This window comes from Felis catus, chromosome B4, assembly GCF_018350175.1.
Source record: "Felis catus isolate Fca126 chromosome B4, F.catus_Fca126_mat1.0, whole genome shotgun sequence".
In the NCBI taxonomy this organism is placed as follows: Eukaryota; Metazoa; Chordata; class Mammalia; order Carnivora; family Felidae; genus Felis; species Felis catus.
The window spans coordinates 18,341,753-18,358,223 of record NC_058374.1 but is presented as its reverse complement, the minus strand read 5'-3'; the positions used below and the strand labels follow the sequence as shown (position 1 = coordinate 18,358,223).

At 37.2% G+C, this 16,471-nt stretch overlaps 1 protein-coding gene across 1 annotated transcript in view; it reads right to left on the bottom strand.

Annotated features, from left to right (window-relative positions):
• Positions 1-16,471, bottom strand: part of MALRD1 (MAM and LDL receptor class A domain containing 1) — a 768,730-nt gene that overhangs the window by 515,600 nt on the left and 236,659 nt on the right. Inside the window, exons 21-22 of the mRNA XM_045062650.1 lie at positions 8,031-8,207; positions 4,665-4,827 (exon numbers count right to left, since the gene is read on the bottom strand). Of these exons, the coding sequence (XP_044918585.1) occupies positions 4,665-4,827; positions 8,031-8,207 (340 nt within the window). The remainder of the gene's footprint in view (positions 1-4,664; positions 4,828-8,030; positions 8,208-16,471) is intronic.

Here is a 16,471-nt window from a genome sequence, read left to right as displayed (position 1 = left end):
TTATGTCTTCTAGACTGGGGGAAAAAGTTTCTCCCACACTATTTCTCAATTATAATACTTATTTTGCAAGACAAAAATCTTATTTTTAAATGCAATTACCTTAGAACAATGTTTTTCTTTCTCCTGAAACATTTTGTACTATTTTTTTAATTTTTTTTCAATGTTTTTTATTTATTTTTGGAACAGAGAGAGACAGAGCATGAACAGGGGAGGGGCAGAGAGAGAGGGAGACACAGAATCGGAAACAGGCTCCAGGCTCCGAGCCATCAGCCCAGAGCCTGATGCGGGGCTCGAACTCACGGACCGCAAGATCGTGACCTGGCTGAAGTCGGACGCTTAACCGACTGCGCCACCCAGGCGCCCCTGTACTATTTTTTTAATTAGTCACTAGATTTAGAGAAAAATGAATCTGCTCTGAACAAAACTGGAAAAACAAAGTGAGAAAGCCATCCTGTCTTTCAGCTGTGCTACAGCTCAGAGCCTGGAGCCTGCTTCAGATTCTATGTCTCCCTCTGTCTCTGCCCCACTCCCGCTTGCGCTCTGTCTCTGTCTCTCGAAAATGAATAAATGTTTAAAAAATTGGTAATTAAATATATACAATATTTTTAAATTTTTAAATTTAAATAAAATATAGTATAAATAAATTTATAAATTTAAATATTATTTATCATTTATAAATAAAATATATTAAAAGTTTTTAAATTTAAATAAAAATTTAAAACATTTATATATATACATATATACATATATATATATGTGTGTGTGTATATATATATATATATATATATATATATATAACTGACAGTGTTCCCTGATCACCATTTTGAGAAACTTCCCTAACTAAGGCATCTATGAGCACAGTTAGAAATCACCAATGTAGGAAAGGCACCCATATTCCCCTAGACATCATTCCATATCAACAGTGAAGTGTGGAGAACTTAATTATGCCTGAAGGGATGATTTTATGTTCCTGATAAATCTTAATATTAAACCTCATTCAACCAACAGATGGGCATTTAGTCAAATAAATAGGTATGAGGGCCACGAACTCAAAACTTTGCTCTCCTTGCCTTCTAGTAGTAAAAATCAGTAAGTTGAATCAAAGGCTTTTTCCAGGACATAAAAACAATTATAAATTTATGGTACTTAGCTACGAACCAATTTATATATTATGGTAAAATGGCCGGGCTAAAAGACTAGGCCAATTAAACTGATTCTAGAGGTAAGAGTCCAGAAGTCAGAGATCATATAAAACTACAAATGGGGAGAAATCATTACACAACAATTCCAAATGTACAATATCCTAAACATATTTAAATCTCAATTAGCTACAAAGCTCAGGTGCTAAGTGATCAAATATCTTAATCCAAAGTTAAGCAAATAACAATTAAAAAAAAATTCTCAGCTGAGTAGGACTAATGTTTTTTGCTAAGTTCCCTAGTAGTTCCTGGAACAAGAATGGATATATACTCACTTTTCTTCTGCTTTTCTTTTCTTTTTTCACTATTTTCAAAATACTAAGAAAATAACTTTTCAACTAAATGTTCCATTACTGTATAAGTTAAAAGAAATGGAAATTTTACCCATACCCAATCTCAAAAAACATGCAAATTGCAATTGATGATATTTACAATGAATGAATTTTACTTTATTAAGTCACCAGAGTATACCTGAGAATAGTATTATTTCTATATGCCTTGATTTCAATCCTATGAAAAAATCATGTGTGGTGCCTTTATTTGGGCCCTGCTGAGCAAGGTGAAGAAAGAATCCACTCATCAAGTCCTGTGCCACGGCCATGACTACATATCCCCAGCCGGAGAAGAAGAGGTGTCTTTTTCTAAGTCATGTCAAAGTGTTGAATAAACCAATTGTATGGAATGGTGTTAACCATCCCCTAGGTGAAAAATAAAGATGTAAACCCCCCACCGACACTTTTTGTTAGACCCCAAAGTTCACTTCAGATATTGAGATTCAAAGCTTACTGGTTCATTAAAGTGTGAAGTCAAAAAAGCAGAATGTCAGGGGCGCCTGCGTGGCGCAGTCGGTTAAGTGTCCGACTTCAGCCAGGTCACGATCTCACGGTCCGTGAGTTCGAGCCCCGCATCAGGCTCTGGGCTGATGGCGCAGAGCCTGGAGCCTGCTTCCGATTCTGTGTCTCCCTCTCTCTCTGCCCCTCCCCCATTCATGCTCTGTCTCTCTTTGTCCCAAAAATAAATAAAAAACGTTGAAAAAAAAATTAAAAAAAAAAAGCAGAATGTCACTTGGAACATCCGTTTATGCGTGAAACACACACATTAAGATCTGACTACACAATGAAAACTTCCCTACATAATCCCACACCACCATAACTTTTCTAGACTTTTTATTGCTTCATTAATATGTGAAGTGAGAGAATATTGTGAAATATAATAATGTGCTCTTTTTCTTTTGCACTTGTTTATGAATGATCTTCACCAACCTGAGCCTGAATCAATCTTGGCCACAAGGAAAACTGGGATCACAGGATGTGAAGACGGAGAAAGAACTGGTGCAGAGCTTTTTGATTTTCAAAATTGGTCTTGAAAACTATTTCTAACACAATGGTCTTAAAAACCTGGCTTTAAATTTCTGGAGCCACACACCTGAGAGAGAAAAGCATTTTCTAAATTAGAAATGCTTTCCTTTAAATGTAAAAAATAAAATTTGGAAAATAGAGTTTGGAGATTTACTACAGGCCAGTGAGCAGGCTGGATATTCGGTGCATAAAAACTATTTCTTACAACAAAGTGAAAAAACGTCAAGCCTTCCCTGGCTGCAGAAAGAGCCTGGAGAAGAGAGGAGAAGAAGTCTAGGGGAGATACAAGCTTAGGGACTGCTCCCTTCTCCTGATTCATTGTCATGTGGAACACAGCTATTAGACATTATCTGATTATTAAATATTCTCCTTTAAAATATATTTAATTTTTTGCTTTGCAGCATATAATTATAAAGCATAAATATATAAGTTCTTATCATCAACTAATTCATTCAACAAATAATTATGGAGACTTTTTATATATCAGTCACTTAGAAATAATGCAATGAAAAGGGAAGTCACAGACCCTGTGACACCTCAGAGAATGTGCACTCTATTGGGGGCTGCAGGGAGGGGAGAGACAAGTCAGAAGCAAATTATATTTCTGTGTTTATAATAAGCTACCACATTTCTATGTATACCTTTCCCACATACAAGTGAGATTCTAGTCTGCCTTTTTCTTTATGGAAATACAGATGATTGGAGCGCCTGGGTGGCGCAGTCGGTTAAGCGTCCGACTTCAGCCAGGTCACGATCTCGCGGTCCGTGAGTTCGAGCCCCGCGTCGGGCTCTGGGCTGATGGCTCGGAGCCTGGAGCCTGTTTCCGATGCTGTGTCTCCCTCTCTCTCTGCCCCTCCCCCGTTCATGCTCTGTCTCTCTCTGTCCCAAAAATAAAAATTAAAAAAAAAAAAAGTTGGAAATACAGATGATTGACTCAGTGTGGTTTATTTGCAGGTGCCAGAGAAACTTTCTGAAATTATCCTTTGCTTTTTTATTAGAAACAGCCCAAGGAAAATTTGTATACTGAAATTTCCAAAATTAATCGCCAACTGTCAAACATGATCAAAACACTTGGTATTCATATCTGCTACTATATATATATACTTTGGGCAACATGGCTGCTAATCCTGAAATCGAATGATAGTAAAACTGGAACCATTTTAACAAAACAAAACCACAAAAGAGAACTCAGAAAATCAGAGTGCAAAAGTCAGCCCAGAAGATACTGTAGCTCTCCCTGAGTACCAGGTCACATTGGGCAAGGCAACGATGGACTGGCAGTGGACACACCATTAGTTTTCTTTGAAACAGAAGCCACAGAAGTGGGGCTCATGAAACTTTAACCGCAAAGAGGTGCGAAGGTACAAAGGTTTTGAAAACATTCTTGGTAATACAAATGGGGATCCCTTTGTTGTCTTCGGTAGCCCTTCTATGAAATCACTAAAAGGAAAGAATGAAGGATGGGATCTTAAGGAAGTCAGCACTCAACGTATCTGTGGACTCCAAAACAGGGTAAGGTATGAGCTATGAAGCCTTGGAAACAAAAGACCAAAATAAATGAAGATCAAAGACTGGAAGAGGAGGAAAAGGGTTAAGGAGAAAGATGAGCTAGAAAAGGAGGAAATAGGGAAAACAGACTTGGGGCACGGGGTGGGGGGAAGGGGAGAAAGGAAAGAGTAGATAATTTTATTCTTTTTAATTAAAAAAATTTTTTTTAAATAGGCTCCATGTCTAACATGGGGCTTGAACTCACAACCCTGAGATCAAGAGTCACATGCTCTACCCACTGGGCCAGCCAGATGCCCCAGATCATTTTGAACAATATATTAACAGTGCTTTTCAACGAGTGGTGATGCTACAAATTATTTTTCTTATACTTTTCTCAAGTTTCTATGACTTTTACAAGAGTATTTACAGCTTTTTTTAACTAAATAATTGGTTTTATTTTCAATTTTATATGAAAGAGTGCACTTGGCCCACTTACTCTGTAACTTAAACATTCATCTTTATAATTGCATTGGCTTTCGGTAAGGCGGTATGTCAGGAATTTGGGAACTGCTTAACACACAGTTCTTAAGAGACATGTTCAAAATATGGAGTCGCTTACGTTGTATGATCCACCGATGGCCTGTGATTCTCTTCCCCATGATGGATACTGGTTCCATTGCCAAGTCCCCACCTGAATGTGTTTGAATCTCGAATTAGATTTTCTGGGATCGGCTGGTACCATTCACACAGGCTTCCTTTTTCAAAGCTGCAAACTTTCATGGCTTGAAGAGAAAAGAACAAAGATAAGATGAGCTAATCACAATAAATGTGTCAATAAATGGCAATTTCTACCTGTATCAAGCACTTTCTTACTGTTGGGTTTCTTTATTATTATTATTATTATTATCATTTAAGCATCATTAAAATAATTAGGCAACTGATTTGTATAGTTACCAGCAGAGTTTTAAAGAAATCTGCGTGTACTATATGCAAATATCTATAGTAGCTATAACATGGGAGTAAATGCAAAAACTAAAGAATTTGCTCTGATAAGGAGGTGAGATTTCAATTAGGTCCTAAAGCAGCAATCTAAGCATTGGCAGTTTCTTCTCACATAATACCTACATTGCTTACACAACCCAAGTTCTGGTAAGTCTGTTCTGTAACCACAGTATTATTATAGAGCTAAACTTGACTTCGGTCTCTGAAGGAATTAGTCCAAATTCTAAACTACTCAAGTTCCAAGCAATAATATTTACAATAACTTCTATATTGGACCTCTTTCCTTGAAAGTTTTCAATATTCTTGTAATGACTATGTTCTAATATCACATGAAATTACAAGTCCACTGATTTTTGAAATACATAGGTTGTGTGTGAAATGTTTTTTTCTTCTTTCTCTCTGAACATGTTCGTGTGCCTTTTGGTCTGTCTTAAATTATCCACTGTTCTTGTGTATGCCACAGAAGATGTAGTGGACACATCAGCTTTTAAATGGAATTAGCAGTGTTAGCAAATCACTATCATCACTGAGTTCATGATTTAGTGTAAAGTTTGAGAAGGAAACACTCCATCAAAAATAAAAAGTGATTTTTAATCATGACATTCAGGTGTGTTATTTAATCTCTGACGTTAACATTGATCATATAATTACATTTATCTTATGAAGAGATTTAAAATTCAGTAGAATTTTGTTTTTCTTTTAAATTTTTTTTAACGTTTATTTATTTTTGAGACAGAGAGAGACAGAGCATGAACGGGGGAGGGGCAGAGAGAGGGAGACACAGAATCCGAAACAGGCTCCAGGCTCTGAGCTGTCAGCACAAAGCCCGCCGCGGGGCTCGAACTCACAGACCGTGAGATCATGACCTGAGCCGAAGTCAGACGCTTAACCGACCGAGCCACCCAGACGCCCCAGAATTTTGTTTTTCATATCATTAAAAAAGAAAAGAATCACTGTTGGTTCTTTTTTAATTAGAAGGCATAAAGTTTCAGTCAAGCAAGACAAATGAGCTCAAAGATTTGCTGCAAGACACTGTACCCAGAGTCAACAATAATGCATTGTACACTTGAAAATTTGTTAAGAGGGTAGGTCTCAGGCTGTGTTTTTTATACACAATAAAAAAACATTGGAAAATGTAAGACCATAACCGGCAAGTTTTTAGTTATAGTTCATCTTACAGAAAGATGGCAGAGGCAAGAGCATATAATTTGTTCAGAATTTAGTAATTCAGTTCATGGGTATTTAAAATAAATAAATAAGGGGCACCTGGGTGGCTCAGTCAGTTGAGCATCTGACTTCAGCTCAGGTCATGATCTCACGGTTGATGAGTTCGAGCCCCGTGTCAGGCTCTGTGCTGATGGCTGGGAGCCTGGAGCCTGCCTCGGAGCCTGTGTCTCCCTCTCTCTCTGCCCCTCCCCTGCTCGTGCTCTGTCTCTCTCTGTCTCAAACATAAATAGACATTAAAAAAAATTTTTAAATAAATAAATAACACCATGCTTTTAAAATAATTTAATAGGAGCCCTTCAGTCAGGACATTTGAAGAACTTTCTCAAATCTTCCCACCCCATCATAAATTACATTACTAAAATTACAAAGTTGAACTAAGAAGAAAGTCAGTGTTCGCTAAGGACATTCATTAATTAACTAGATTTTGTGTAAACTTTTAGAAATGCCACAACTTAGGTACCATCCTGAGAGGATGTTGTCTCCCCGTGAGGAAGTCTGAATACTACACAATCTTCCATTACTCTATCTTCCATCTGCAATGCGTAGCCTATATTCCTCGCCAACTTGAGTTAAGGGTTAAGAACCTCTTATCCACGCAGTGAGTTAGCTTTGATTTTATGAGTTTTGGGGTCTAGATTAATTTATTGTATATTTGTACATTAAAAGGCATTTATCTTCTTAAATTAAATATGAACCTTAATTGACTTTGTAAGTTTTAGAATTTCTTGACAATGCTGACAGAAGACAAATTACAGTTTCAGCTATACTCTGTATTTTCTGCATGGTCCGAACCCTTAATATCATCAAGACACTTGAGAAATAGTACAGTAAATTCATATACTATCCAATATACAATAGGGAAGGGGAATAATGGGAAAGTGCTCACTCCTTCTGCTCTATCTTGTGCTTTGTCCACTCACACACAGATTAATTTTTCTCCTCTAAGATTGTGTCTTTGCCTGAGAAGTTCACTCTTAAATTACAAATTTGCCTTAAATGCCATGGATTGGCAGATGCCAATAAATGAAAACCATCTTTCAATGGGACACAGGTACTGAAGCGTTCATTTGTATTGGTTCATATGAATTCTACATATTTAACATAGTATTCATTTTATATTTTGGCAATGGAAAACTTGGACAAATTCATCTAATTTGAGGGTTTTATAATACTTGCACCTTAAACATTCCCATTTCACGAGTGTGAGGAGTAGAAGAGAAACAAACAGGGATGGATAGAAAAGAACTAGTAAACTGTAGTCTTGGAGTCGAGTACAGTCCATGAAACGAGTGTTTTTAATCTTGGGGCGCCTGGGTGGCTCAGTTGGTTGAGCGTCCGACTTCAAGTCAGCTCATGATCTCGTGGTTTGTGAGTTTGAGTCCCACGTCTGGCTCTGTGCTGGCAGCTCAGAGCCTGGAGCCTGCTTCGGATTCTGTGTCTCCCTCTCTCTCTGCTCCTCCCCTACTTGTGCTCTTTCTCTCTCTTAAAAATAAATAAATGTTAAAAAATTAAAAAAAACAAGTGTTTTGAATCCAAAAAATTCAATTTAAAAACACTTACCTCTTGTTTGAGCAGCACAGAAGAATGCATGCTGATTCTTCTACTATAATTTCCTATATGAATAGCTTTTGTATTAAAACCTGCTCTAAGCCAGGTTGAAAATTTGTAACTAGGACACTAGGCCATGCTACTTAGAGCTTATACTAGTACTGTCTGTTTTGTGGCTATATTTAACACAAAATAGGAATTCACCTACCACAGAATGCTTCATCTGATTGGTCAGGACAGTCATATCTAAAATCACAGTTCTGGATTCTTTCAACACAGTGACCACTGGACCTGCAAACAAATTCACTGTCTGTACAGTTGTGTGGAGGTAATGTGACCGGAGCTGACATTTCAGGTGGAGTTGGGAGGTCCACTGGCAAATTACCTTGATAAGAGATAACATACAGGCATCATTTAGCAGGTTTTTCATGTAAGATTTCACACAATAAGCTTTTCTACAGATGTTTCACATTCAATATTATGAAGACTGTTTGGTGGCCTTTGGCGATATGCTGAACTTTATGTAAGCATGTAAGTTGGAGTTCTAGGTCTTAGCAATAACAAATAGCTGGATATAAATAGATGAAGGTACAGATGGAAATTACAGAAAAACCACTCAAAACTTGCTGAATAAATGGAAGGCTTGAGGACAGGGCTAGGATCACTGGGAACCAAGGGAGTCTCAGATGCTAGCATTAGGAACCAGAGTCAAGGCCTGGTTAAACCTTCTAGGCCACTAGGTAAAGAAGCTTTGTTCTTCCACCTGCTACAATTAATCCAACATCTCCTCACCCTGTTTCAAACGTCTTCAGATATTCAAGATTCAAAGTTGCAAGAGAGAACTAAACCAGAAGTAGTCACCTGTATGTATTTACATAATTAAGATAATAATGTATGACATTACAGAACTTAGAAGACATTTATAGAATTTACACAGCAAGTTAGTCCATCAGCATTTATTAACAACACCCTGTGCCACGGACATGTAGATACAATGCATTGAAAGCCAAATATGCCATCATAGTTGTAAAATAACTTACTGACTAGTGGATAAGGCACTCGGGTAAATCTTTCATTATGGTTCCATGGGATATGTTTATGATAAAGATTATGACGCCATGGGGGAAGAACGACACCTACCCTTTTACTCCTGCATTCATAGAACAATTCCCAAACCACAGTACATGGTGGGTAGACAATCACTGTAGAATGAGTTAAGAGACAGGTGGAAAAATAGATGAATGGATGACACAGTAAATGAACAGATGGACAAATGGAAGACTTCCAGAAAAGTAATGCTTAAGTTAAAAGTTCTTAGCTTTAAAGGATGATGAGTTACTGCCAAGATGAAAAAAGGTACAAGGTCTTTTTGGATGATAAGACAAGATTTGTGTGAAGGCAGAAAAATATAGTGGCCTGTTGTTTTTTGTTTCACAAAACTGTGAGAGTTTGGCACAGAGAACATCTCATGATAGAGTAAGAATGCGTAAGATAAAGTCACTAGATGTGGAACTAGACAGTAGACAATTACCACATCATAAAGGGCTAAGTGGGTCCAATTTAGGGCTTGAAATAAATACAAAAACTGGTAGAGAAATGCCAAGGTATACAATTTCCACTGTAAGAAATACTTTTCTAGCATTAGTGTGAAGAATGATTTGCAGGTGGTTCTGACACAGAAGAGAAGAGCGAATCTTTTACTTTAATCCCAGGGAACTAATAAACCAAAGCACAGGGTTTGGAGAAAAGAGCAGAGACCTGAGCAATATCAAACATCCAGTACCCAGAGGACTGGGGATTCAGGTGCTATTGGGAATCTGGGGAAAATCCAATAAGTAGTACTTTCTTTCTTAGCTCAAGTTTTGTTTTGCAGTAATTAAGAGCTAAGACTGAAGCAGATGGGAGATCAAAATATCAACTTGTTATGATAATGATATTGGTAATGATATTGATGAATGATAATGATTGATAATGAAATTGATAATGATGAAAATGATTTATACCTGTAGACAAGTGGTCTTTTAACGTATAAAACTCATGAAAGAAACAGGCTAGGTTATAACCTGTGCTGAAAACTTCCAGCTCTTCCTGTACAGAAGCTTACCATTGAGAACTACAGCAAGAAGCGAAGCAGATTTCATGCCCCCTTCAGCTAACTAGCTCCAAAAAGAAAAGAGGAAACTAAGAGGACAGGTATGCATGCCCAGGCCTTCCTTGCAAACTCAGCAATCCATTGTTGGCTTTCCACAACTGACATTAGGATTCACTCTTGGGTTTCATTTTACCCTTTTCCTCCCTCTCATCTATTCTATATTTTCTTAATTTTGACAGTCATATTATGTCTCCTGTTCTATTTTTCTATATTTGGTTCCTCTCATCTGGAGATTTCTCTTTTTTAAGCTCAATTTAACATTTAAATAAATGCATGTTTGACATTTCTAGATGTATACAGTATCGTAGTGTTCAGATCACCTGGTCTGCCATATTATTAAAACCAGTTGCCATATTTGCATCCTTAGGCCTGATTTCAATTTAAATGAGGTAATAGTTCCCCTTAAGAAGATATCATGAACATGAGTGGATGTCTTAGAAAAAGAAGGTTGATGAGCCAATGCTCAGGAAAAACAGAGACAACTCATTTAGTCTATCAGAAGTGAGCCAGAAATGATAGGTAAAAGGACCAGTACTGTAAAAAGAAATTGGAAGATCCTGAAATTCTTTGTCCTGTCCTCATTACTCCTTGTTATTCTGCCAGAATGAGTACATCTTAAAAACCAAGTAAGTCCAATATGTTTGTATTTAAGAGTAAACAGAGGAAGTGTCTCTTACTCCTGAGCCAAACTTTGGAAACGGTGGGGTTTATAACTATGGAGTTGTGTGTGCCTGATTCCTTGGCATCTGGCATGCACAAGAAAAACAGAGGCCTGAAACATCGTTAGGCCAAGACTCAGTTTGGAAACTGAGGCATGCAAAGGACTGCAAGCTTTCTGACACATTCTCCGGCCTGTGAAGATGGCCCAGACTTTCCTCTAAAGACCATGAAAGTCAACTTGTTTTACTCTGCAATGACCTCAAGCAGTATTTCCTAAAGTATCATACTCTAACTCAGGGGATACTAGAAATTACTTCATGTAGTATATGGATAGTTTTGTTAATTTTTTAAATATGAATTTGGAACAATTTTAATAGTGAAACATATCTAGAACAATAAGCCTATCTTAGTTTGGACTGCTATAACAGAATACTGTAGACGGGGTGGCTTAAACAACAATTTATTTGTCAGAGTTATGGAGGCTGAAAGTCCAAGATCAGGGTGACAGCATGGTTTGATTCTCGGATTCTGGGTATGTCCTTTCATGGCTTTCTATACTCATGCAGAGAGAGACAGAGAGACAGAGACAGAGAGATCTTACGTCTCTCCTCTTCTACTAAGAGCACTAATTCCACCATGAGGGCAGCACTTTTCATGACCTACTCTAGTCCTAATTACCCCTAAAAGGTCCCACCTCCAAATACCATCACATTGGGTGTGAGGGCTTCAACATATGAATACTGGGAGCATACAAACATTCAGTCCATTGCAAAATTTATGACAATTATTTTTAACCTATAATTGCTTAAAAGGCTAGAGTTGATGGCAATGATAGAGTTCAGTGTCTTTGAACAAAATACCACAAAAAACTTTGCATATTAAACAAAATTGCAAAGGTGAAATGTAAATGACTGAAATTTACACTAAGAAGCAGAGATTAGTCTGGTTTGAGCTGATCTTCTTCCACATCCCTAAGCCACAGGGAAACCAACTCACCTGTGCACCTGTCCTCATAAGTAGATGACTCAGGCTCCAGAGGGACTTGGAGTTCTTGCTCTGTGAATGCTTGTAGCAAGTATACTTGGTGCTACCCTAATGTAATCTTTCTGATAAAACAGATTTTCCATTTATTTTATATGAGACTCCACTCCCTACAGCCATTCCCACATTGGTAATTAAGAAAATAAAACCGATATTTTAACACTTCTAGTCCTTAATAAATTATTGCCAGCTTCAACGTACCATAAATGTGTGAACTTTTTGACTGATATGTCTAGTTGATCTTCATCTATCTCCAGGTAACAATGTCTACGGTTTTCCTGGGACTTCTGATGGTAAGATATATATTTAATTTAAAAAATCTAAAAGTCTACTTGAGGTTTAAACATGATCAATCTTCAGAAAATTTAAAAATCTGAAATATCTCCAGAGTAAAAGTGTATTTGTTTTTCTTTTGCACTGAACACAGTAATATAGTTCTACCCACAAGGCGAAACAACTACATTCAGCATAAACGTACTGAATGTCTGTATAAGGTCTCCTTTCCAGGAGTAGGTTTTGCTAAAAGTTAGCTATTCTTTGAATAGAATTTATAACAGCTATGTGATACACTGTTTGCCACATATTTTGGAGGTGTCTTTTTTCTCATCTGCAACGACAAATCAGCTCTTTAGAAACACTGTTGCTTTCACCCATGCATTCAATGAAATTTTCTAGGTGGTACAAAGTATTTTCCATCTTTACAGACACTATATTGTATATCAAAGTGACTACAAATAGACTGAAGTAGTAGTTGAACAATTCTCAAGCTGAAATCTAAGTATTTTAACAGCCTTGTCCATTTTTGGTATTTAGCATTTCTCTCAAATAAAAGATGACAAAATTGTGAATTTTTAACTTTAAAATAGGTTAAGTTACTTAGTTGTCCAATTTCATTTTGCAGAAGCACAATTAAAATACTAAATTGAATGGACCACAGGCTTTGGCCAACTTTTTTCCTATATATTTTCTATATATTTCTGTATATTGCTAATATTCCTATAAACTTCCTATATTTTGCCAGACTACACCAAACATGCTAAAACCAGAATATTTAAGACTGCAATCATGAGTGTCAAATTTCTTTATGTTGCCTTGAAGTCTTTTATCAAACTGTAAATATTTCCAATAATTTGTATTTTTTCGGAGTATGTATTGTATTTCCTTCAGAAAAATATGGTAGAAAGACCTTAACACCAGTGCTTTTATGGAATGTATTGTTCTGAGGCAAATGTAACAAACACACCAAACAGCTTAATATTATAAGGTAAAAAGCTGCTGGTGAGATCTTAAAAGTAAACACAAAAGTACCCATACTTTTTCCCTTACCTTTTCATTCCCACTGAAACAAACATGACTGTTTGCAGAAAGAAAGGAGCCCTCAACAAGCACTTATAGATAAAGCTGATGAGACATTGAGGTTAATGAGGAGGGATGCCAAGAATTCAATCAAATCAATCAGTTTAACAACGAAAACAACCAAAACCATTCAGCGGGTGGGAGAAGACATCAGAAAAATTGTGCTGAAGCATCCTACAGTTACTGTACCTTCTCAGTTTTAAGCCATCATCAGTTGCAAGACATGTCGCTGACTTAGTAACAATTTGCCTGAGAGAAATAAAGCACTAAAATCTTGGGATGCTGATATTCATTCTAATAATTCATATTTGTAGCAAGTAATAATTCTGATAATGCAGAAGTCTAAATTTTTAAAATAGGATGGGTGAAAAGTGTTTGGGCAGTGTTTTTCCCAGTTTGTAAGCAGTATGTTGTGAAGCCATGTAGTTATGGCTTTAGTTTTACAAATAACCCAATTATCTCACGAATAACCCTTGATGCAAGATAGAAAAGTGTCATATCTGTTCTTCTGAAGAGAACACTAGTCTTGCTTTTCTAATGTAGTTTGGACAAAAGAAGAATGCAGAACAGATAATTCTTTGGGATACTTATATTTAAATCTGAATGTTGTCTGGCAACAATTCTTACTTGAGATCTACTCTGAAGATCGGATTCAAAGTGAGGGGATTTAACTTTGCCATCATTCTCCATTATTACGTACTCTGGAAATGAGTGACATCATCATACAATGATGCTAAAAAATTCACAGGATTCTATTGCATGGCTAAGTTTGTCTACTTTCCCTAGAAATGTGATTAACCTTGCCTAAAAAGTCTTCTCTCCAGTATCCTCCTGGATTAGTTTTAAAACAAGAATCTATATTCATCAAAGTATTGAAACGAAGAAGGTACAATCCATAATAGAGAATGGATTTGAAAATTAAGTTAGAAACAACCAGAAGTTAGAAAAGGAGAAAGAGGTGACCTGGAAAAGCACATAATTGATGTTCTGGGAAAAAGTGAAAAGTGCTAATTTATAGCATACATACTTTGGGGGTAAAATTAGTAAAAGTTTGCGGTTAAAAAGCTTACCATTCAAGTCAACGCTGCTCTGAACCAAGGTAACAAGGGGAAAAAACAGAAGAGATGGGAGAAATATTTTGGAGACAGGTCAGCAGGATTTGCAAGTGAGCAGTTTTAAAGGGAATGTCAAAGAATGCTGTGGAATTTCAAGCCTGGGTTGCTAAAGAACAGTGATGTCATGAGAAGGAACAAGAAGGAATGAAGGAAAGAGGTTGATTTTGAGGAAACAGGTAAAAAAGAACTAAGTGACTCCTTATGGTCACTTTGAGTATAAAATAAAAGTTGTAGGCAATGAGCCAATCCACACACTGGGGGATCAGGTCAATATTTTGCATCTGTGTGTATGTGCTTTATAAGTTTTTGCTTTATTTTGTTTTATTAGCCAAGGAGGAAAAATGCTGTAAATAAATAATCAGTTTATATTGAAAACAAATCAACGTCTGTAAGTGAATCTATAAGTGCTGGTCCCATGTCAGCTAACAGGAGAAAAAAAAACTGGTAATCATCAAGAGCAATATTTTTATTGACAATTTTTGCTTTTATTTTCATCTGATGGCAAGATTACATCAAATTCCTCTATGAAACCTATAGCTTCAACAGGCTTTGTGGTTTCAACCCCATGTTTCTTTTGCTATGAAGCCAATGTTAAAACCACACAGTTCAGGCAGCTTTTTAAAGTCCATATTTTTCTTCCAAAACTTGAACGAGAAAATCAGGACTCATGGTCTGTAACTGATATTTCTCATCTCTGCCCCTAGGTCTGGCAGCTCTTCTTCTCCGTCTCCTTTGGAACCATTGGTCACAGAATCTAATTATCAAGATAACTGGAGTAGCAACAGGATCAACCGCAACTTGTTTTCCCTTTCTATATTCTTTCATGTTCCCCTCTGCCACGGGGGTCACAGTGATGCCCCATAAGTTCAGAGTTGGAGGCCATTTGGGAAAACCCTGGTCACTAAAATCAAACACACTTAAGTGAAACTCCCATTCTTTCCCTCAACTGGGTATTTTCATCCAGGTCTCTTGTGCGGTTTAATTGTTCGTATCTATAAAGTAGAAATTGTATTCTCTTCCTTTAGAGGTTAGTGTGTTTGATGTGTGGTATGCCAGTGGTTAGCACTGTGGTCCAAAGAAGCAGATGTACTTTGCCACTTTCTAGCTAGGTAGCCTTGGGCGGATGATCCCCTTCTCAGCTTGCTCCATAAAACTGGGATAACAGAACCATCAATCCTATCCAACATTTAATATCTCTTCACCTGCAAAGGACTAGACATGATTCTAGACTCTTAAAAATGTTAGAGGATTATATAAGATGATACATATGAGTGGTAAACTATATTATTGTGCCATTTATCAGCTCTCGCTCTCGCTCTCTCTCTCATAAGGACCGTCTGTATTCCCCACCCTTGCCAAGCTTCTTATTGTAGAGGATGCTTCCCCCTTGTTAGGCTTGCCCACATGACTTGCTCCAGTCACTGGACATGAGCAGATATAATGCATACCACGTCTCACCAGAAGCGTTAAATGCGCTTCCTTTTTTCCCACTCTTCTGCTCGACAACAAAATGTCAGATAAGACCTTCATCCTTTAGCTTTGGTCCCAGATAAACACAAGCAACAGAAATACACAGCTTGAAGCTCGCTCTATAGATTTATAAAGAGCTATGGACAAGAAACACATACTCTTTCCATTATTGTTTTATGCCCACCCACATAGTGGAGAGCGAAAATTAAATGCTTGTAGTTATAAGCCACTGAGCTTTGGCTTTCAACAAATCTGGCATATAACAGAATCTTGCATATAAAGATAATTAATATTCTAGCAATAATAATAAACTGAAATACATACCAAAGGCATATAAAGTACTTCAAAAGATAAAGCCATCTATCCACCCATTTATCCAACAAATGTGTATTGAGTAATATTACATGCCAGATACTGTTTAAGTTTCTGGAGATAAGGCAGTGATCAGATAAAATTCCTGCCGTCATGCAGTTAACACTGTTGGGGAAAAGAGAAATAAAACTATAAGGGTGATAGGTGTTATAGAGAAAAATAACACAGGGGAAGGAGAGAGAAAATGTCAGACAAGGAAGAGACTGTGAACTGTGTATGCGTGTGTAATGTAGTGTAGTGTTCAGAGAGGTCTTTACTAAAGAAGAAACTTTGGGGCAGATCAGAAAGAAGTAAGGAAGGGAGTCAAGTGCATATCTGGGTGCAGCACAATCCAGGATGAGGGAAAAGAAGGTGTAAATGCCCTGAGGCACCAACGGACTAGAGTGTTGAAGGATTCGCTAAGAGGCCTTGTAGTGGAGAGAAGTCAAGTGGAGGCACAGTGGTAGAAGGCGAATTCCAGAAGGGATGAGGGGACCAGTCATG